Raw genomic sequence first — 15112 nt, forward strand, 5'->3', positions numbered from 1 at the left:
CGTGCCAAAACATAGCAAACCAACCATGAATTAACCCAAATTTTGCACACAAGTTCGAAATGACATAACGAAGCTATTCCAATTCCTAGAACCATAATCCAAATCTGATATCAAAACTCCACTCCCGGTCCAACTTTCCAAAAATCCAACTTCCGCCATTTCAAGCCAAATTCAACTACGGACCTCCAAATCACAATCCAAACACGCTCCTAAGTCCAAAATCACCCAACGGAGGTAACGGAACCATCAAAACTTCAATGTGAGGTCATATACTAAAAAGTCAAACTTGGTCAACTCTTCCAATTTAAAACTTCCTAGTTGAGAATCATTCTTCCAAATCAATTCCGAATAACCTGAAAATAAAAACCGACGATTCATACAAGTCATAATACATCATACGGAGCTACTCATGTCCGTAAACTACCGAGCAAAGTGCAAATGCTCAAAACGACCGGTCGGGTCGTTACACTTCAGCTGGCCTTTCGCTCATCTTCTCAGTGAGGGTAAATATAGTCTAGTGATATTTTTTTCACCTGCATACTTTTCTACATTAATTTTTACTTTCTGAAGCATCTGGATATTTCTAAGAACAAGCTTCCCTTTAACTTCTTCTTTAATTAGTCGCTGCATAGCATCCTACTGTATAAGTCAGATAAATTAGTCAAAAGTGGAATAAGAAGGGGGTTTCTAAATATTCCAACATGTTAAAGTGCTGCTTCTACAACAAACAACTAAAAATATTATCCTTTGTAATTGCTTCAATACCATTATATGACATATTAGGTGAACATCTTGAGGTATATAATTTAACAGAATTGATCCATCTCACCCAAGTGTCGCCATAGCAATCTCTAGTCCAATTGGAGTACTTGAAGTGCCGTTTCCAAGACCTAAAGGGTAGGTACCACATAAGAGAATTTGTTGAAATAGTGACTTACTTGCTTAAGACAAGAAGTACATAAAGGTTTTAAGTAGAAAACACCCTATAGAGGAAATATTCCTAAGAAAAAAATTCGCACTACAATCACAGAGTACTTAACATGAAAAAGGTAAATAGATGCAAAAAACAATTATAAATCTGAAAAATCATTTATATCTAATCGTGTTATCATAAAGCTAGACTAATAGGAACTACTCTAACAAAAATACATATGAAAACAAATGGCAAACATTTGAAGCATACTTTTGTAACACAAATATAAAGAACAGAGATATGATGTTTACTAACATTGTCCAGTAGAAGTAAATAATGTACCTTTTGTGGGGTTGTAATGATGGATCAGAACGTTGTGAAAAATCTGTTGAAAAAGAAATACAACAAAATACTGTAAATGGTTTCAGGGCATATGATCAAGGTAATAACTTTGCCCATATATACTTGGTGTTTACATCAAATCATACTAATTTACCATGATTGAATCATAAATCAAGGTAAAAATGTGTATCAAGTAGCTAAAATTACGGTATGGCAGTATTAAAAGTCATTTATATGAACCTCATATTGTATAAGTACATAAAAAAAGTATAACAGCATATACAAAGGAAACAACCAATACCACGAAAAAAGTCCTACTGCGTATGTCAATGCATGCGTTAATAAAGTTATCCCCGTAACTACCAAAAGTAAACTCAATTATAGGTCACTTTGGAGATAATCTAACCTAGATTATAATGTTAGCATTACAGGAAATACAAATTGTGTTGTTGATAAACAGATTTATCATATTTCCAACAAAACATAATTAAAAACAGAGAAAACAAAATTCTAAGAGGGCGCTGGGCTTCCACTCCGCAAGCATATGGAAACAAAAATTCTTATATTTTCTCCTTGAACATTTTACTACATCTTTTACAAAAATCTCCTGCCAACCAATGAAATGGAAAAGTGCATCTGAGAATAAGGTTCATCATCAGCTTCAACTATACATGTGCGTGTTTGGGTATATTTATCATCTAAATAGCTCTTTGTATTGACATTTAACTACCATATTTTACATTAATTTTAATAGTTATTCAGCTGTAGTGACATTATGCTAAGGTATGTATATATGAGCACAAAATATTAGTGGGTTGAAGTAGTAACTAAACCAAATTCAATATAGTTTCAGAATCTAGAAGATAAATGCCATCAGTCAGAGATTTTGGGATGCTTTTCTTAATGTTGTTGAGTACAATGATGTAGATAGATAATTTTAGTTTCAACGATTTCACTCTCTAGAAGAGGTATGAAAGTTTCACGGATACTTGCCTGGGAGAAAAGGAAATGGAAATCTTACCCAATTTACGTCAAGAGCTTCTTTTAGCACCTTCAAGTTACTTCTTTTCCACTAATAGTGGGGTTTAGCCGCAAAAATAAAATAAATTCAACCATAATACGCCAAAGTATATAGCTAACAATTGCTTGTTCCCTTTCTGTAATGATGTGAAAATTTAACATGGCTTCCTGGAAATTAAAATAGCACATTCACTAAATTCGTATGAATGCATACATAAGGCAAGACTTTTATATCAGCAATCTAGATTATGCAATAACTTTATAGTGAACTCCACACTATGACCTCATAAGAGACGGCACATATATCACCCAACGAACAGATTCAAGAATTGAGTAGAGGACAAAAACTATATTCATACCTAAAACTTGTACATTCTTTGTTATGAGAAAAAGAATAGCATTTTCATACACAAAGTTGCAGTTGTGTACTAATTGACATGCATCGTGGCTAACTTCTTCTCAAACTGATCAGATGTCCATTCTGCAACAATAAGTTGCAAAAACATTCTGAGTCATGATTGATATAGAAATGGACTCTTAGAAAATAAGAAGAAAGATATGGAAGACAAAAATCTTTGCTTCTAGATAATTGAAAAGTGTTAAGGAGCTTCAGCTATGGCAGAAGAAGATTCTAGAAGAAGAGAAATAGAGAGAGAAATCAATAGCATTTCCGTGTATTAAGGAGAAATGAACTGAAAACTAATAATCTCTCTACACAACTATTAACATATCTATTATATATATACTACAACTAACCACTAACTAACTTCCAACTAATCTGACAGTTGCTCTGTTGTTCCAATGTATTAAGTCTATATGACTCCTTGTAAGATCTTCTCCATCACAAAATGGCAATCGATGTTTATGTGTTTGGTTCTTTCATGAAAAATAGGATGAGCTGCAATTTGGATAGCAGCCTTACTGTCACAGAATAGTCGAGTAGGCAGTGAAACTTCAACTCCTAGTTCTTTAAAAAGTCCAGTCAGCCATACAACCTCAGCTACAGTGGCTGCCATGCTTCGAAATTCTGCTTCAGCAGAACTTCTGGAGATTGTTCTCTGTTTTTTGGATTTCCGGGAAATCAAGGCTTCTCCAAACTTCACCAGATATCATATCCTGTGACAGACCTTCTTGTCTCTACACAGGATCCCCAGTCTGAGTCAGGGGCGGCCCAACCTCATCGGAGGCCTAAAGCAAAATCTTAATAAGAGGCCTTAATATATATATATATATATATATATATATATAATGAACATCGTTTTTAAAAAAATTAGACAAGTGAGGATGTAGAATTAAAAAAAATGAGAACTTAGTTTTATAAAATACAGAAAATTAAATGAATTTAATGTTGATTGTATCACAACTGAAATGGGAGAACCCAGAAAACATAAGTGACTCCTTTTTTTTAGTAAGTCCCTTTCTATATTTGGTAACAATTCAACTTTAGATTTTTCTTTTTACCATTAATGAGATGATTTCTAGCCCAAAAACTTCTATGATTTGTTTAAGATTACAAGTTTCAAAAGCCTTCCTTTATTTTATAAAATCCATGTCCAGTCAAACACTTTCATATAAATTGGGACGGAGAGAGTATAATTTATGTAAGAAAAATAAATAATAAGTTAGATTATTAGATATAGTTACGTGACCAACTAATGAATAGAGAAATATAATTAAGTAAAAAAGTAAAATAAGATTGACGAAAAACTATTTTAGTTATATTAATTAGAGGAAGAAATTGAGTTATTAAAAATTAATATGACAATAAAGAAATAAATTTATCAATAATAAAAGATAATTATATAAATAATATACTACTATATATAAAGAATACTAGTAATTTTGGGGCCCTTAAATTTTTGGGGCCTAAAGCAAGTGTTTTCACTTGCTTTAGGGTTTGGCCGCCCCTGGTCTGAGTCACAGTAGGCAACTAACTGTTGACACTTCCCTGCTGGCACAAACAAACCAATTCCTGGTGCTGTTTTGATGTACCTAATTACTCTCAAGGCAACTACCATATGCGATACTTTTGGTGCATGCATATGTTGACTGAGTACTTGTACTACAAAGGCTATATCAGGCCTTGTAGAGTCAAGTATAGTAACCTTCCAACTAGTCTCTGAAACTTTCCTTTGTCATCAAGTTCTGCATCATCAGTAGCACTCTTACCACCATGTATCAGCTGATCAAACTCAACATAGATGAGTTTGTGATTGAATTCTAAAGGTGTAGTTGTTGGCTTGCCTCCTGCTAAGCCTGATTCAGACACCAATTCTAGAGCAAACTTCCTTTGACACATAATTATGCCCTTCTGAGATCTAGAAAATTCAATGACCAGAAAGTATTTTAACTGTCCTAGGTCCTTCATCTTGAACCTATCTTCCAAATCTTTCCTAATTTGCTTAATAAGGGATAAATTGCTTCCAGTCACCAATAGACCATCAACATATACTAATATGATCAGCAACTCATGTCCAACCTTTTGTGTAAACAAAGAGTAGTCAAAGTGGCTTTGCACACCCATATCTACTAGTGCTTCAGTCAATTTCAGGTTCCAATGTCTAGGTGCCCGTTTCAAGCCATATAAGGACTTGTGCAGTCTGCAAACCTTAGTACACTCCCCTAGCTTGAAAAACCATCAGGCACTGTCATGTAGACTTCTTCCAACAAATCACCTTGAAAAAAGGATTATGAACATCCATCTGAAATATAAACCAATCTGATGCAACAGCTAGTGCAATGAAAGCCCTCACAGTGACCATTTTGGAAACTGGTGAGAAAGTTTCAGTGTAGTCTAGCCCCTCCTGCTGACTATATCCTTTTACAACTAATCTAGCTTTGTACCTCTCCACTTCTCATGTGGACTTGTACTTGACTTTGAACACCTACTTGCAGCCTATAAGAGTCTTTTCTGGTGGAAGATCTACCACTGACCATGTGTTATTTTCCTCAAGAGCTGCAATTTCAGTCTGCATTTCATCAATCCACTTAGGATATCTACTGGTTTCAGAGAAAGACCTAGGCTCCAAAATAGCAGAATAGGCAGCAATAGAAGCCTGATAAGTTGGGAAAAGATTGTTGTAGCCTACATAGTTGGCAATTGGATATTGACAGGCACCCTTCTGAGGTTGAACTACAAAGTATTTCAGCCACACATGTGGCTTTGTGGTTCTTGAAGTCTTCCTAAGTTCCACCACGGAAGTAGATGGCAAGGTAGATGGAGAGACTTGTGAAGGTGACAAGTCAGTAGTTGAGTGATCTTCAGAATAGTTGAATATAGGATCTTCAACAGAAGCTAAAGTAGGAGAGTTGATTGCAGAAGTAGGAGTTGTATCTTGATGTAAAGGTTGAGATGAAGTCTCAACAAATTTCAGCATAGGAAATAGAATGGAAGAATCAGAAGTCATGTGTTTGAAGGGGAATACCTCCTTCTTAAATACAACATGCTTACTGACAAAGAAAACCTTAGAATGTAGATCATAAAGAATATACCCTGTTTGGGAGGAGGAATACCGCATATGAACTGATGGTATAGCTCTAGGACTGAATTTGTTACATTTCTTCACATTGGTTGCATAGCACAGGCTACCAAAGACCTTGAGATGTTGTAGAGAAGGTGACCTGTGAAATAGCTGTTTAAATAGAGATTTACCTTGTAACACCACAGTGGGCAATTTGTTCAAGAGATAGACAACAGTGGATACGTAGGCCCCCCCAGAATTTTAAGGGCACAAAAGCCTGAAATCTCAAAGCCTTTGCCATGTCTAAAATGGATTTGTGCCTCCTTTCAACAACCCCATTCTGTTGGGGTGTATAGATACAAGAGCTTTGATGCATAATTCCTTGTTCCTTCAACAAGATGAATATTTGTTCATTGAAAAACTCTATTCCATTATCAGTTCTAAGGCATTTTACTCCACTACCAAATTAAGTTTTGACCAGTATTAGGAAGTCTTTTATCACAACTAGAGAATCAGCTTTAGTGTGCATAAGATAGATCCAAGTGTATCTAGAATGATCATAAACTAGGGTTAAGAAATACCTTTTACCATCATAATTTGGTATCCTATAAGGCCCCCACACATTAGCATGTACAATATCAAATGCAGCACTAGAACAAGTCAGACTATGAGAGAAAGGTAGCCTTGATTGTTTAGCAATAGGACAAACAGTACAGTGATGACCTTCTAGTTTTAGACTAGGAACACCATCTAGCTTTTGCAAGACTTTTAATGGAGCATGTCCTAATCTTCTGTGCCACAAAGAGGACACAGAGCAAGACTGTTCAGTAGCTAGACTACCACATTTATTGAATGCATCAGAAGTGATATTTACAGTTGGAAAAGAAGTAAAAATTTGCTTATGAAGCACTTGCTGTCCAGACACTGGTCTTCCATTTGCCTTCAGAATATAGAGTCCAAATTCTTCTTTACCAATCCCCAATACCTTCTCACTTGAGAGATCCTGAACGATACAAAAATAAGGATAGAAAGCTACTAAACATTGTAACTCATTTGTGATCTTTGAAATTGAGAGTAAATTATATTTGAAATCTGGAATATGAAGGATATTCTGAACTGGATTATCCTTGAAAAATGATGCAACTCCTTTATGTGTAATAGCTACTTGCTTTCTAGTAGGTAAGTGTACCTTGTTCTTATCATTCCAGTTAACTCCTCATAATAATCTAATAAATCCAGACTATGGACCATATGATTAGAAGCATATGTATCTACTATCCAATTCTGGTCTATAAGATATGACACAAGTGCATAAGCAATACATGTTGTCCCTGCAGTTGCAGCATTTGCTACAAGTTCAGCCTCTTGTCCTTTGTTTAGTAGCTGAAGGATATGATTGTACTGCTCCTGAGTGAAGAAGTGAGCTGGTGAAGCATGTGGATCTGATTGATTGTGTGACTGAGGAATTTGATTTCCAGCAATTGTAACACTATTTTCATGAGTATTGGAAGGACCTTCTCTCTTTCTATTTTTGAAATCTGGAAGATAACCATGCAGTTTGTAACAGTTGTCTTTGGTATGCCCTTTGCCTTTGCAGTACTCACAGTAAATCCCAGATTTTCCAAATGAATTCCTAGGCTTAAAACCTCTATTGTAGTTATTAGTATTGAATCCTCCATTGTTGTTGTAACCTCCATTATAGTTACTATTGTATGGCTTATTGCTCATCATTGATGCAGCTTCATTATTATCAGTTAAGGAAGAAGCACCTTTCCCATGCATTCTTTGACTCTCCACATTGATAATCATGGCATTGGCTTGATTTATGTTAGGCAATGTCCTAGTCATTAAAACCTTATTCTTAGCATTCTCATAGGACTCATCCAAACCAGTCAAAAATTGATATAGTTTCTACAGCTGATAACGTTCAGTATGCCTCTTAGATTCAGGACATCCACAAGTAGGTGGAGGATCTAGAGTTTCATACTCATCCCACAACTCTCTAAGTCTAGAGAAATATACAGAAACATAAGAGATTCCCTGAGTTAAGGTGGCAATCTCTTTATGCAGATAGCAGGCCCTAGAAGTAGGGTTGCTTATCGGGCAGATCGGGTGGTTATTTACTCTTAACAGTTCGGCTTATTAATTATCGGTATTTAAATGTATTAATCCGCTAGCTACCCAATAAGATATCAGGCGGATTGGTATCGGTTTAGCTATTATCGGGCAGTTATCGAGCGGTTTATCGGCCTATTTAAATCTGTATTACATAGGCCTATTTTGGTCCTTCGTGTTAGTAGTAAATACCATCAAAAAGCCAGTTTACTTGCGCATTTCGTCATTCTTTAGTTTTCTCTCAAGGCACCTGGTTCTAGTGATTGGATTTTCTACATTACATTATTTTGGCTTGTGCATTTTGTAGGTTGCCTTCAAAACCAAAGTATTCCACCCAAACATCAACAGTAATGGTAGTATTTGTCTTGACATCCTAAAAGAATAATGGAGTCCCGCCCTTGCTATATCCAAGGTAAAGTATTGCATATGGATAAGTGGAAGGAATATTTAATATACATATGGATCAAAATATATAAATATAAAAATTCTTAACGGGCTAACGGGTTAACCGATAAGAAAATTGAATAATTCGCCCCCAAACCGATAAGCCGTTAATAATAAAATTTTAATTTGTTCACCACTCGTTAATCCGATAACCCGATACCAATAAGTCATTAAGCTACTTTTGCGATTCGATTTTCGGTTTCGGTTTGGTTTTGAACACTCCTACCTAGAAGCGTTGACCTTATCAAACCTTTCTCTAAGATCCTCCCACACTCTGTGAGCATCGGATGCATAGATCACTATACTAATTAGACTAGGCGATACTGTATTCATTATCCAAGCTAAAACAATAGCATTGCACCTGTCCCACAGCTCATGTAGGCTAGAATCATACATCTCCCTACGACATGTACCCAGCACAAAACCTAGCTTATTTTTACCATGCAATACAATTTTCAATGATCGACTCCAAACTGAATAGTTCTCAGAACCTTGAAGTTGAACAGAGATGAGTACTAAACCTTGAGTGCCAGACGTATGGATGTAGAGAGGATGATTGTGATCAACTTGATCAACAGACTGAGGAATCGACTGAGTATCAGCTATCTCTTCATTAATCGATATTTTGCAGCTGGAAATTTCCTTCAAACTTCTCAAATTAAAGGTGTATACTCAGAGAAATCAGTAAAATCAACAATTGAGGTGAAATCTCAAAATTAACACTAGCTTGCTGAAAGTACTTTGAATTGAGCAATTGACTCAGAAATTGACTCTAACTCGTGCTTAACAGAAGAATTCCGTCACAGCTGAGCTAAACGAGACCGGAAACCAGAGCTCTGATACCATGTTAAGGAGCTTCAGCTATGGCGAAAGAAGATTCTAGAAGAAGAGAAACACACAGAGAGAAAGCAATAGCATTTCTGTGAATTAAGGAGAAATGAACTTAAAACTAATAATCTCTCTATACTACTACTAACATATCTACTGTATATATATACTACAACTAACCACTAACTAACTGTATTTACATATATAGCTGGGACCCACTTCTCTTAACAAAAAGAAAATACATGATTCCAAATAAAATAGATATGACTCTAGCTGATGAAATGCGTAGCTATTTGCAGCCTGATGAACACCTTCATTACTATTTTATTTCTTAGTTAACAGTGAAAACTCTCAAATCGATACAAGTTTCATTTTTTCCAACTTCCTTAAAAAGCCCTTGAATCCTCTTGCATAGAATATAGGTGCATCTCTCAGACCATCAATGACAACTTCACGAACCCAAGAACCAACAGAACCTTCGTTATTATAACAATAACCATCCTAAGCTTAAAAAGATGTCTAGATAACCTCATTGTCAATGAAAAGAAATAGAGATATATATGCATTTTCAATAATTTTCTGACACGAATAAAACTTCACACACTGATGCAAATGCTTTTGACAGCAAGCATCCGCGTTGTGGCATCTCTACACTATAAAGCATAATTGTCCATCAAAGAAGAAATATGCAGCTTCATTCCTCATCAGAATGTAGTCAAAGTAGAAGAGGCACCTCTTAAAACCTCAATTCCAAGCTTCAGAAAAATATGTGAACGATCATTTAGCTAGAAACTTAAGTCGTTGCTCCCCTTAGCCACAAGATGAGTAGGAGTAAAGCACTTTACAACTCACTATTCAATTTATTAACATTGAGTAAGTGCCAATATCAATAGGTTAACATGATTTTATATCACCTCTTCCACTCCCTGCGACCTTATATTCCCAATGATTGCACTAAAGAAAAAGGTTAAATAAGATGTTTCATTATTTAGAGATTGTTATAAAGATAATTCAATTTCTACATTAATGATATTAAAGTAACTACTCATGTAAGGCCCTCGGTGCATCAGTTTGCAAATATTATAACAGTTACCACCATGCATGTGAAAATCCAGTAATAAAATGTCCAAGCGAGCAGAGAAGCCACCATATACCCACCAAAGGGTGCAACTAAAAAAAAGCAAGAACTATAGAAAAACTCCTTCTTAAGTTCCAGCAGAAATATTGAAACCAAAATTTTGCACTTTCTAACTTGACGATTACATCTTATTATTCATTTCCTTTTTATTTTACTGGCTGATACAAAAGAGTCTAAAGATAGGTGAAGGTATGTCACGACCCAAAACTCGACTTGTCATTATGGCACCTGTCATAGTACTAGGCAAGTCGATATCTCACACATACCAATATTTTTAAAGCTCAAATATGCAGAAATAAGTTTAAATAATTAAGAATTTCATAAAAACCGGATATGAACCTCGAAACTCAATACAAAATTCTCCCAAAAGATCTGGGTGTCACGGAGTACATGAGCATCTACATATCAACACAGTCTAACCAATAGGACACTGCCTAGGAAAGTAGAACAGTAAAAACAAGACTAAAAGATATAGGATGAGAGTCAAGGTATGCGGACGCCAAGGCAGCTATCTCGATGATCTCCGAACTGATGTGTAACGATCCGACCGGTCGCTTTGCATTTTAGATCCCCGTTCCTCTAAATAAGACTCCCCGTATATACTTTTACTGTTTTATAACTTGTCGGGATGGTTAGTTCGGGTTTGAAAGGGTTCGGGTTGTAATCGGAACACTTAGTTCTATTGGCTTAAAAAGGGTTAAGCGTGACTTGGGTCAACATTTTTAGTAAACGACATCGAAACTGTGATTTGACGGTCCCAATAGATTTGTATGATGATTTTGGACTTGGGCATATGTTCGGATCGGGTTTTAGATGACCCGGGAGCATTTCGACGCATAAAGTTAAAAGTTGGCGCATTGAAGGTTTTAAAGTTCTTTAAATTTGTTTTGAAGTAGTTTTTGGTGTTATTGAGGTCCGCTTGGGATTCCAAGCCTGGAAATAGCTCCGTATGGTGATTAAAACTTGCACGCAAAATTTGGTATCATTCCGAGTAGTTTAAGTATGATTCGGCGCCTTCGGGGTGAGTTGGAAGAACTTGAAATTCATAAGTTGATTCTATTTGGTTTTGGGTTGTGATTCTTAGTTTTGATGTTGTTTTCAATGTTTTGAGAGGTCGAGCAAGTTTGTTTTATGTTTATAAACTTGCTGGTATGTTTGGGCGAGGTCCTAGGGCCTCGGGTGCTATTCGGACGATGCGTGGATCAAGTTTGGACTTGAAAGAACTACTGGTGCACCAGTTCTGGTGCGTCCGCACCTATGAGATTTTGGCCGCATGTGCGAGCTTTTGACTGCAGAAGCGGCCTGGCGTGGACTGCCCAGTAGCCGCAGAAGAGAAGCAGGAACTGCACCTGCGAAGGCGCATGTGCGAGGAAGTGGATCGCAGAAGCGGGGAGGGTTGCAGGTGCGACGCGTGTGCCGCAGAAGCGAGGCTTTGCCCGTAGAAGCGACGGAGGCAGACCTAGGTGTGGTCCACACCTACGAGGTTTTTTCCAAAGAAGCAGAGTCGCAGGTGCGATAGTGGAATCGCAGGTGCGAAAACCGCTGGGCAGTGAAGTTCATTTAAGTCGAGGACTTATGCTACTTTGGCTCATTTCTTTCATCTCTTGGGCGATTTTTGAGCTCTTTGAAGAGGAGTTTTCACCTAGCTATTGGAGGTAAGTAATTTCTACCAAATGTAAGCTAAATATATAGATTATGGGTAAATGTTAACATGTAAAATTATGAAAACTATAGGTTTAGTTGAAAAACCTAGGTTTTGATAAAAATGAGATTTAACCACGAAAATGATTATGGAATTGGCTGAAAATTATATATTTGAGTTCTTGAGGTTATGGGTAATATTTATCTTTAAATATTTTTGAAATCCGGGCACGTGGGCCCGGGGCGAATTTTAGGAATCTTCCAATTTGAGTTGGGTAATTACCCCAATAGTTAAATTATGAACTTTTGAGTATATATTGATTTATTTATATAATATTTGGCTAGTTTCGGGTTGTTTCGCACCAAGTTGAGGATTTAGAGCAGATTTGTGAACCGAAAGTGAGCTTGAGAACGAGTTAAGTCTCTTCCCTAACCTTGTAAGAGGGAACTCATACCCTTAGGTGTATTTTTGTTGTGAATTACTTGTGTGTGGAGTTACGTACGCACTAGTTGACGAGGGTCCGTGCGTATTTATATTCCATGAGATGTCCGGACAGTTTTAGATTTACATCATGCTTTAATTGTACTGTCATGTTTGTTATGCATATTAATTATTTTAAATGGAGCTGAGACTGGATATTTTAAAAAGTTGAAAACTTCCAAGTTAAATTTCTTATTTTGGGGAAAGAATTGAAGAATACTTAATAACTCTGAGAAATCCATGTCCTCTCGCGTCGCAAATACTTCCGCGAGCGAGGTAAACTTCACTATTCTCAGGGGAGTGGGTCGTTCGCCTCGGCAGTATAATAGATGATCTATGGTTCATGCCGTTCGACCCTCGGTAGTGCACACAGTGTTTTGGATCGGGGTGTACGACTTCGGCATAAATCGTGCGTGATAATACTCGAAACCCGGTTACATTTGATATTATGTTATGGCTTGAGAGGTATAATTTATTTAATGACCGAAAGTGATTTGGAATTAGTATGTGTTAGATGGAGATTTTGGAATTTATTATCAGTTAAAGAATCATTTATTCCCTGCTTGCTATTGTGTTATTATTATTATTTCTATATTCCATGTATATTTAGAACTTCTGGATTTTATTATTGTCCCATAGTAAATGTCAATGTCGACCCCTCGTCATTACTTCTTCGAGGTTAGACTGAATACTTACTGGGTATATGTTATTTATGTACTCACGCTACACTTCTGCACTAATCATGCAGGATCTAAGGCAGGTGCATCTGGCAATCATTCCAGCGCGCACCCTCGATACCCCGAGGTGTAGTGGTGAGCTGCTTTCCCAGTCCGTTCTGCAGCACTGATGGTAGGCTATAATCTCATGTTTTAGTCGATTATTACATTCCAATTTACCGCATTTTAGTTGAGTTTGAGCTTTAATCGCTAGTGGTTTGCACTAATGGTGTATTTTATGCCTTCTAGGAGTAATTCCGAGCTATGTAGATATTATAGAATGAATTCAAGTAATTTGGAGCTTTGAAGTCTGAGTAAAAGCCCAAGGAATTAAGCTGGAATCGTGTTCGGGGATCAACAGATGATAGTGCAACGAAACGAAGAATCGAGCAGGCATATTGTGCACTGTCTAGTAAACTACACATAACCTTTCTCTCAGAACTCCATTTGGTCTCCACAATATATTGCTGGAAAGCTAATTCAAAGGGCTACAACTTTCATGTTTTACGTGTTTTCAAATTCCCAATAGAACAGGGTGAAACGGGCGCAGCACGTGCGCGGCCGCGCACTGACCGCGCATATGGGGCAAAAAGTGTGAAAAGTGTGCGGCCAAGTGCGCGGGCACCCTTCCAGGTGCGCGGCCGCACACGTCCTGTCCGGGAAAAGTGTCCTTTTTCGCGTAGGAGAATGTTTAATTGTTTGGCCCCGACCCTACTTGGTATATATACATAGAAAAATGGTATTTTGAGGACTTTTGACATAATTTAGACCTAAGGAGTCTAAGGAGAAGTTGGAGAAGGAAGAGCATGAGGAATCCATCGTTCAATCCCAACTCAAGACAAGGGTTTGGATAGTTTTATGTTTTTCTTTACTTTATACTTAATTGTGATGAATTACTCCATGTCTATGGAGTAGTTCTCTTTAGGGTTTGATGGATTTGGTGTTTTGAGAATTGTTTGTGGATATTAACTCTAGTTTTTATGTATTGAATTGTTTTGGGTAATTTTATTGTTGCATATATATTCACTTGTTTATGTAATCGAAAGGAGAATAATTTGTCATGTTTTGCATTATCTTATTGGTTGAATTCATTGATTCTTGTTAATAATTGAAAGAGGCTAGTTGAATTAATGTTTAGACCTAGTTAGGAGGATAATCGAAAGAGGTTCTCCTAAGGATCAATCCACTACGAATTCTTGCATATCTTCACCAAGATTAACTTAGTTCATATCGTAAGGTTGATATTTAATCGAAAGAAGAGTTTCTACTGAACGTTCGAACTAATAATAGAGTGAATTCGAGAGACTCACTTGAACCATAGAGTTAAGTAACTAGAGTTAATTCCCGAACAAGTATCTTACACCTATCCAATCAACCTATGTTTTCTCCCATTGATATCGTCTTTGCTTACTTTTGTTGCGATTGTCATTAGCCAATAATTTAGACTTTTAGTTAATTTTAGTTTTAATCGCACAAATCTAAATTAGCGATCATCTTGGATAGCAATTAAACTAGAAGCTACGAAAACACTATTGAAATCCAATCCCTGTGGATATGATATTTTCTATACTATATTCGACTAGCGAGTATAATTTTGTGTTGTGTTTTTAACTCGTCAAGCACCCGGAGTCTCTCTTTTGCATTTACTTTCGGTCAACTATATTTCAGACAGTAGTTTAGTATTTTGTATATTCTACTAGTGGCTCATACACTTATGACACCAGGTCTTGAAAATATGCTAGTAGACATTTAATGGCTTTTGAGTATTTATTTGACCACACTTGTTCTTTTATTTGTCTACGCTTTATTTTATTATAAATTTTACCTCTTACTTACTTAGTAAATAAAAAAAATCAACTATTTCAAAATTATTAAAAAGAATAAATACATGGCTAGTTCATTGTTGGCTTGCCTAGCGGCGACGTTGGGCGTAATCATGACCTATAGGAAAAATTGGGTCGTGACACTGATGAAATGTCACGAATCAGCAACCGTTGTGCCCTAGATCTGCAC

At 36.6% G+C, this 15112-nt stretch overlaps 1 protein-coding gene across 1 annotated transcript; it reads right to left on the bottom strand.

Moving 5' to 3' along the window:
- Positions 1-5160: 5160 nt before the first annotated feature.
- Positions 5161-7584, bottom strand: LOC107772461 (uncharacterized). The gene is made up of 3 exons (XM_075245882.1): positions 6985-7584; positions 6318-6739; positions 5161-5896 (listed from the first exon to the last, which is right to left on the bottom strand). Exons 1-3 carry the CDS (start codon positions 7582-7584, stop codon positions 5161-5163), a joined length of 1758 nt encoding a protein of 585 aa, XP_075101983.1.
- Between the last annotated feature and the right edge of the window lie 7528 nt (positions 7585-15112).

This window comes from Nicotiana tabacum, chromosome 23 (assembly GCF_000715075.1).
Source record: "Nicotiana tabacum cultivar K326 chromosome 23, ASM71507v2, whole genome shotgun sequence".
NCBI classification, from domain to species: domain Eukaryota; kingdom Viridiplantae; phylum Streptophyta; class Magnoliopsida; order Solanales; family Solanaceae; genus Nicotiana; species Nicotiana tabacum.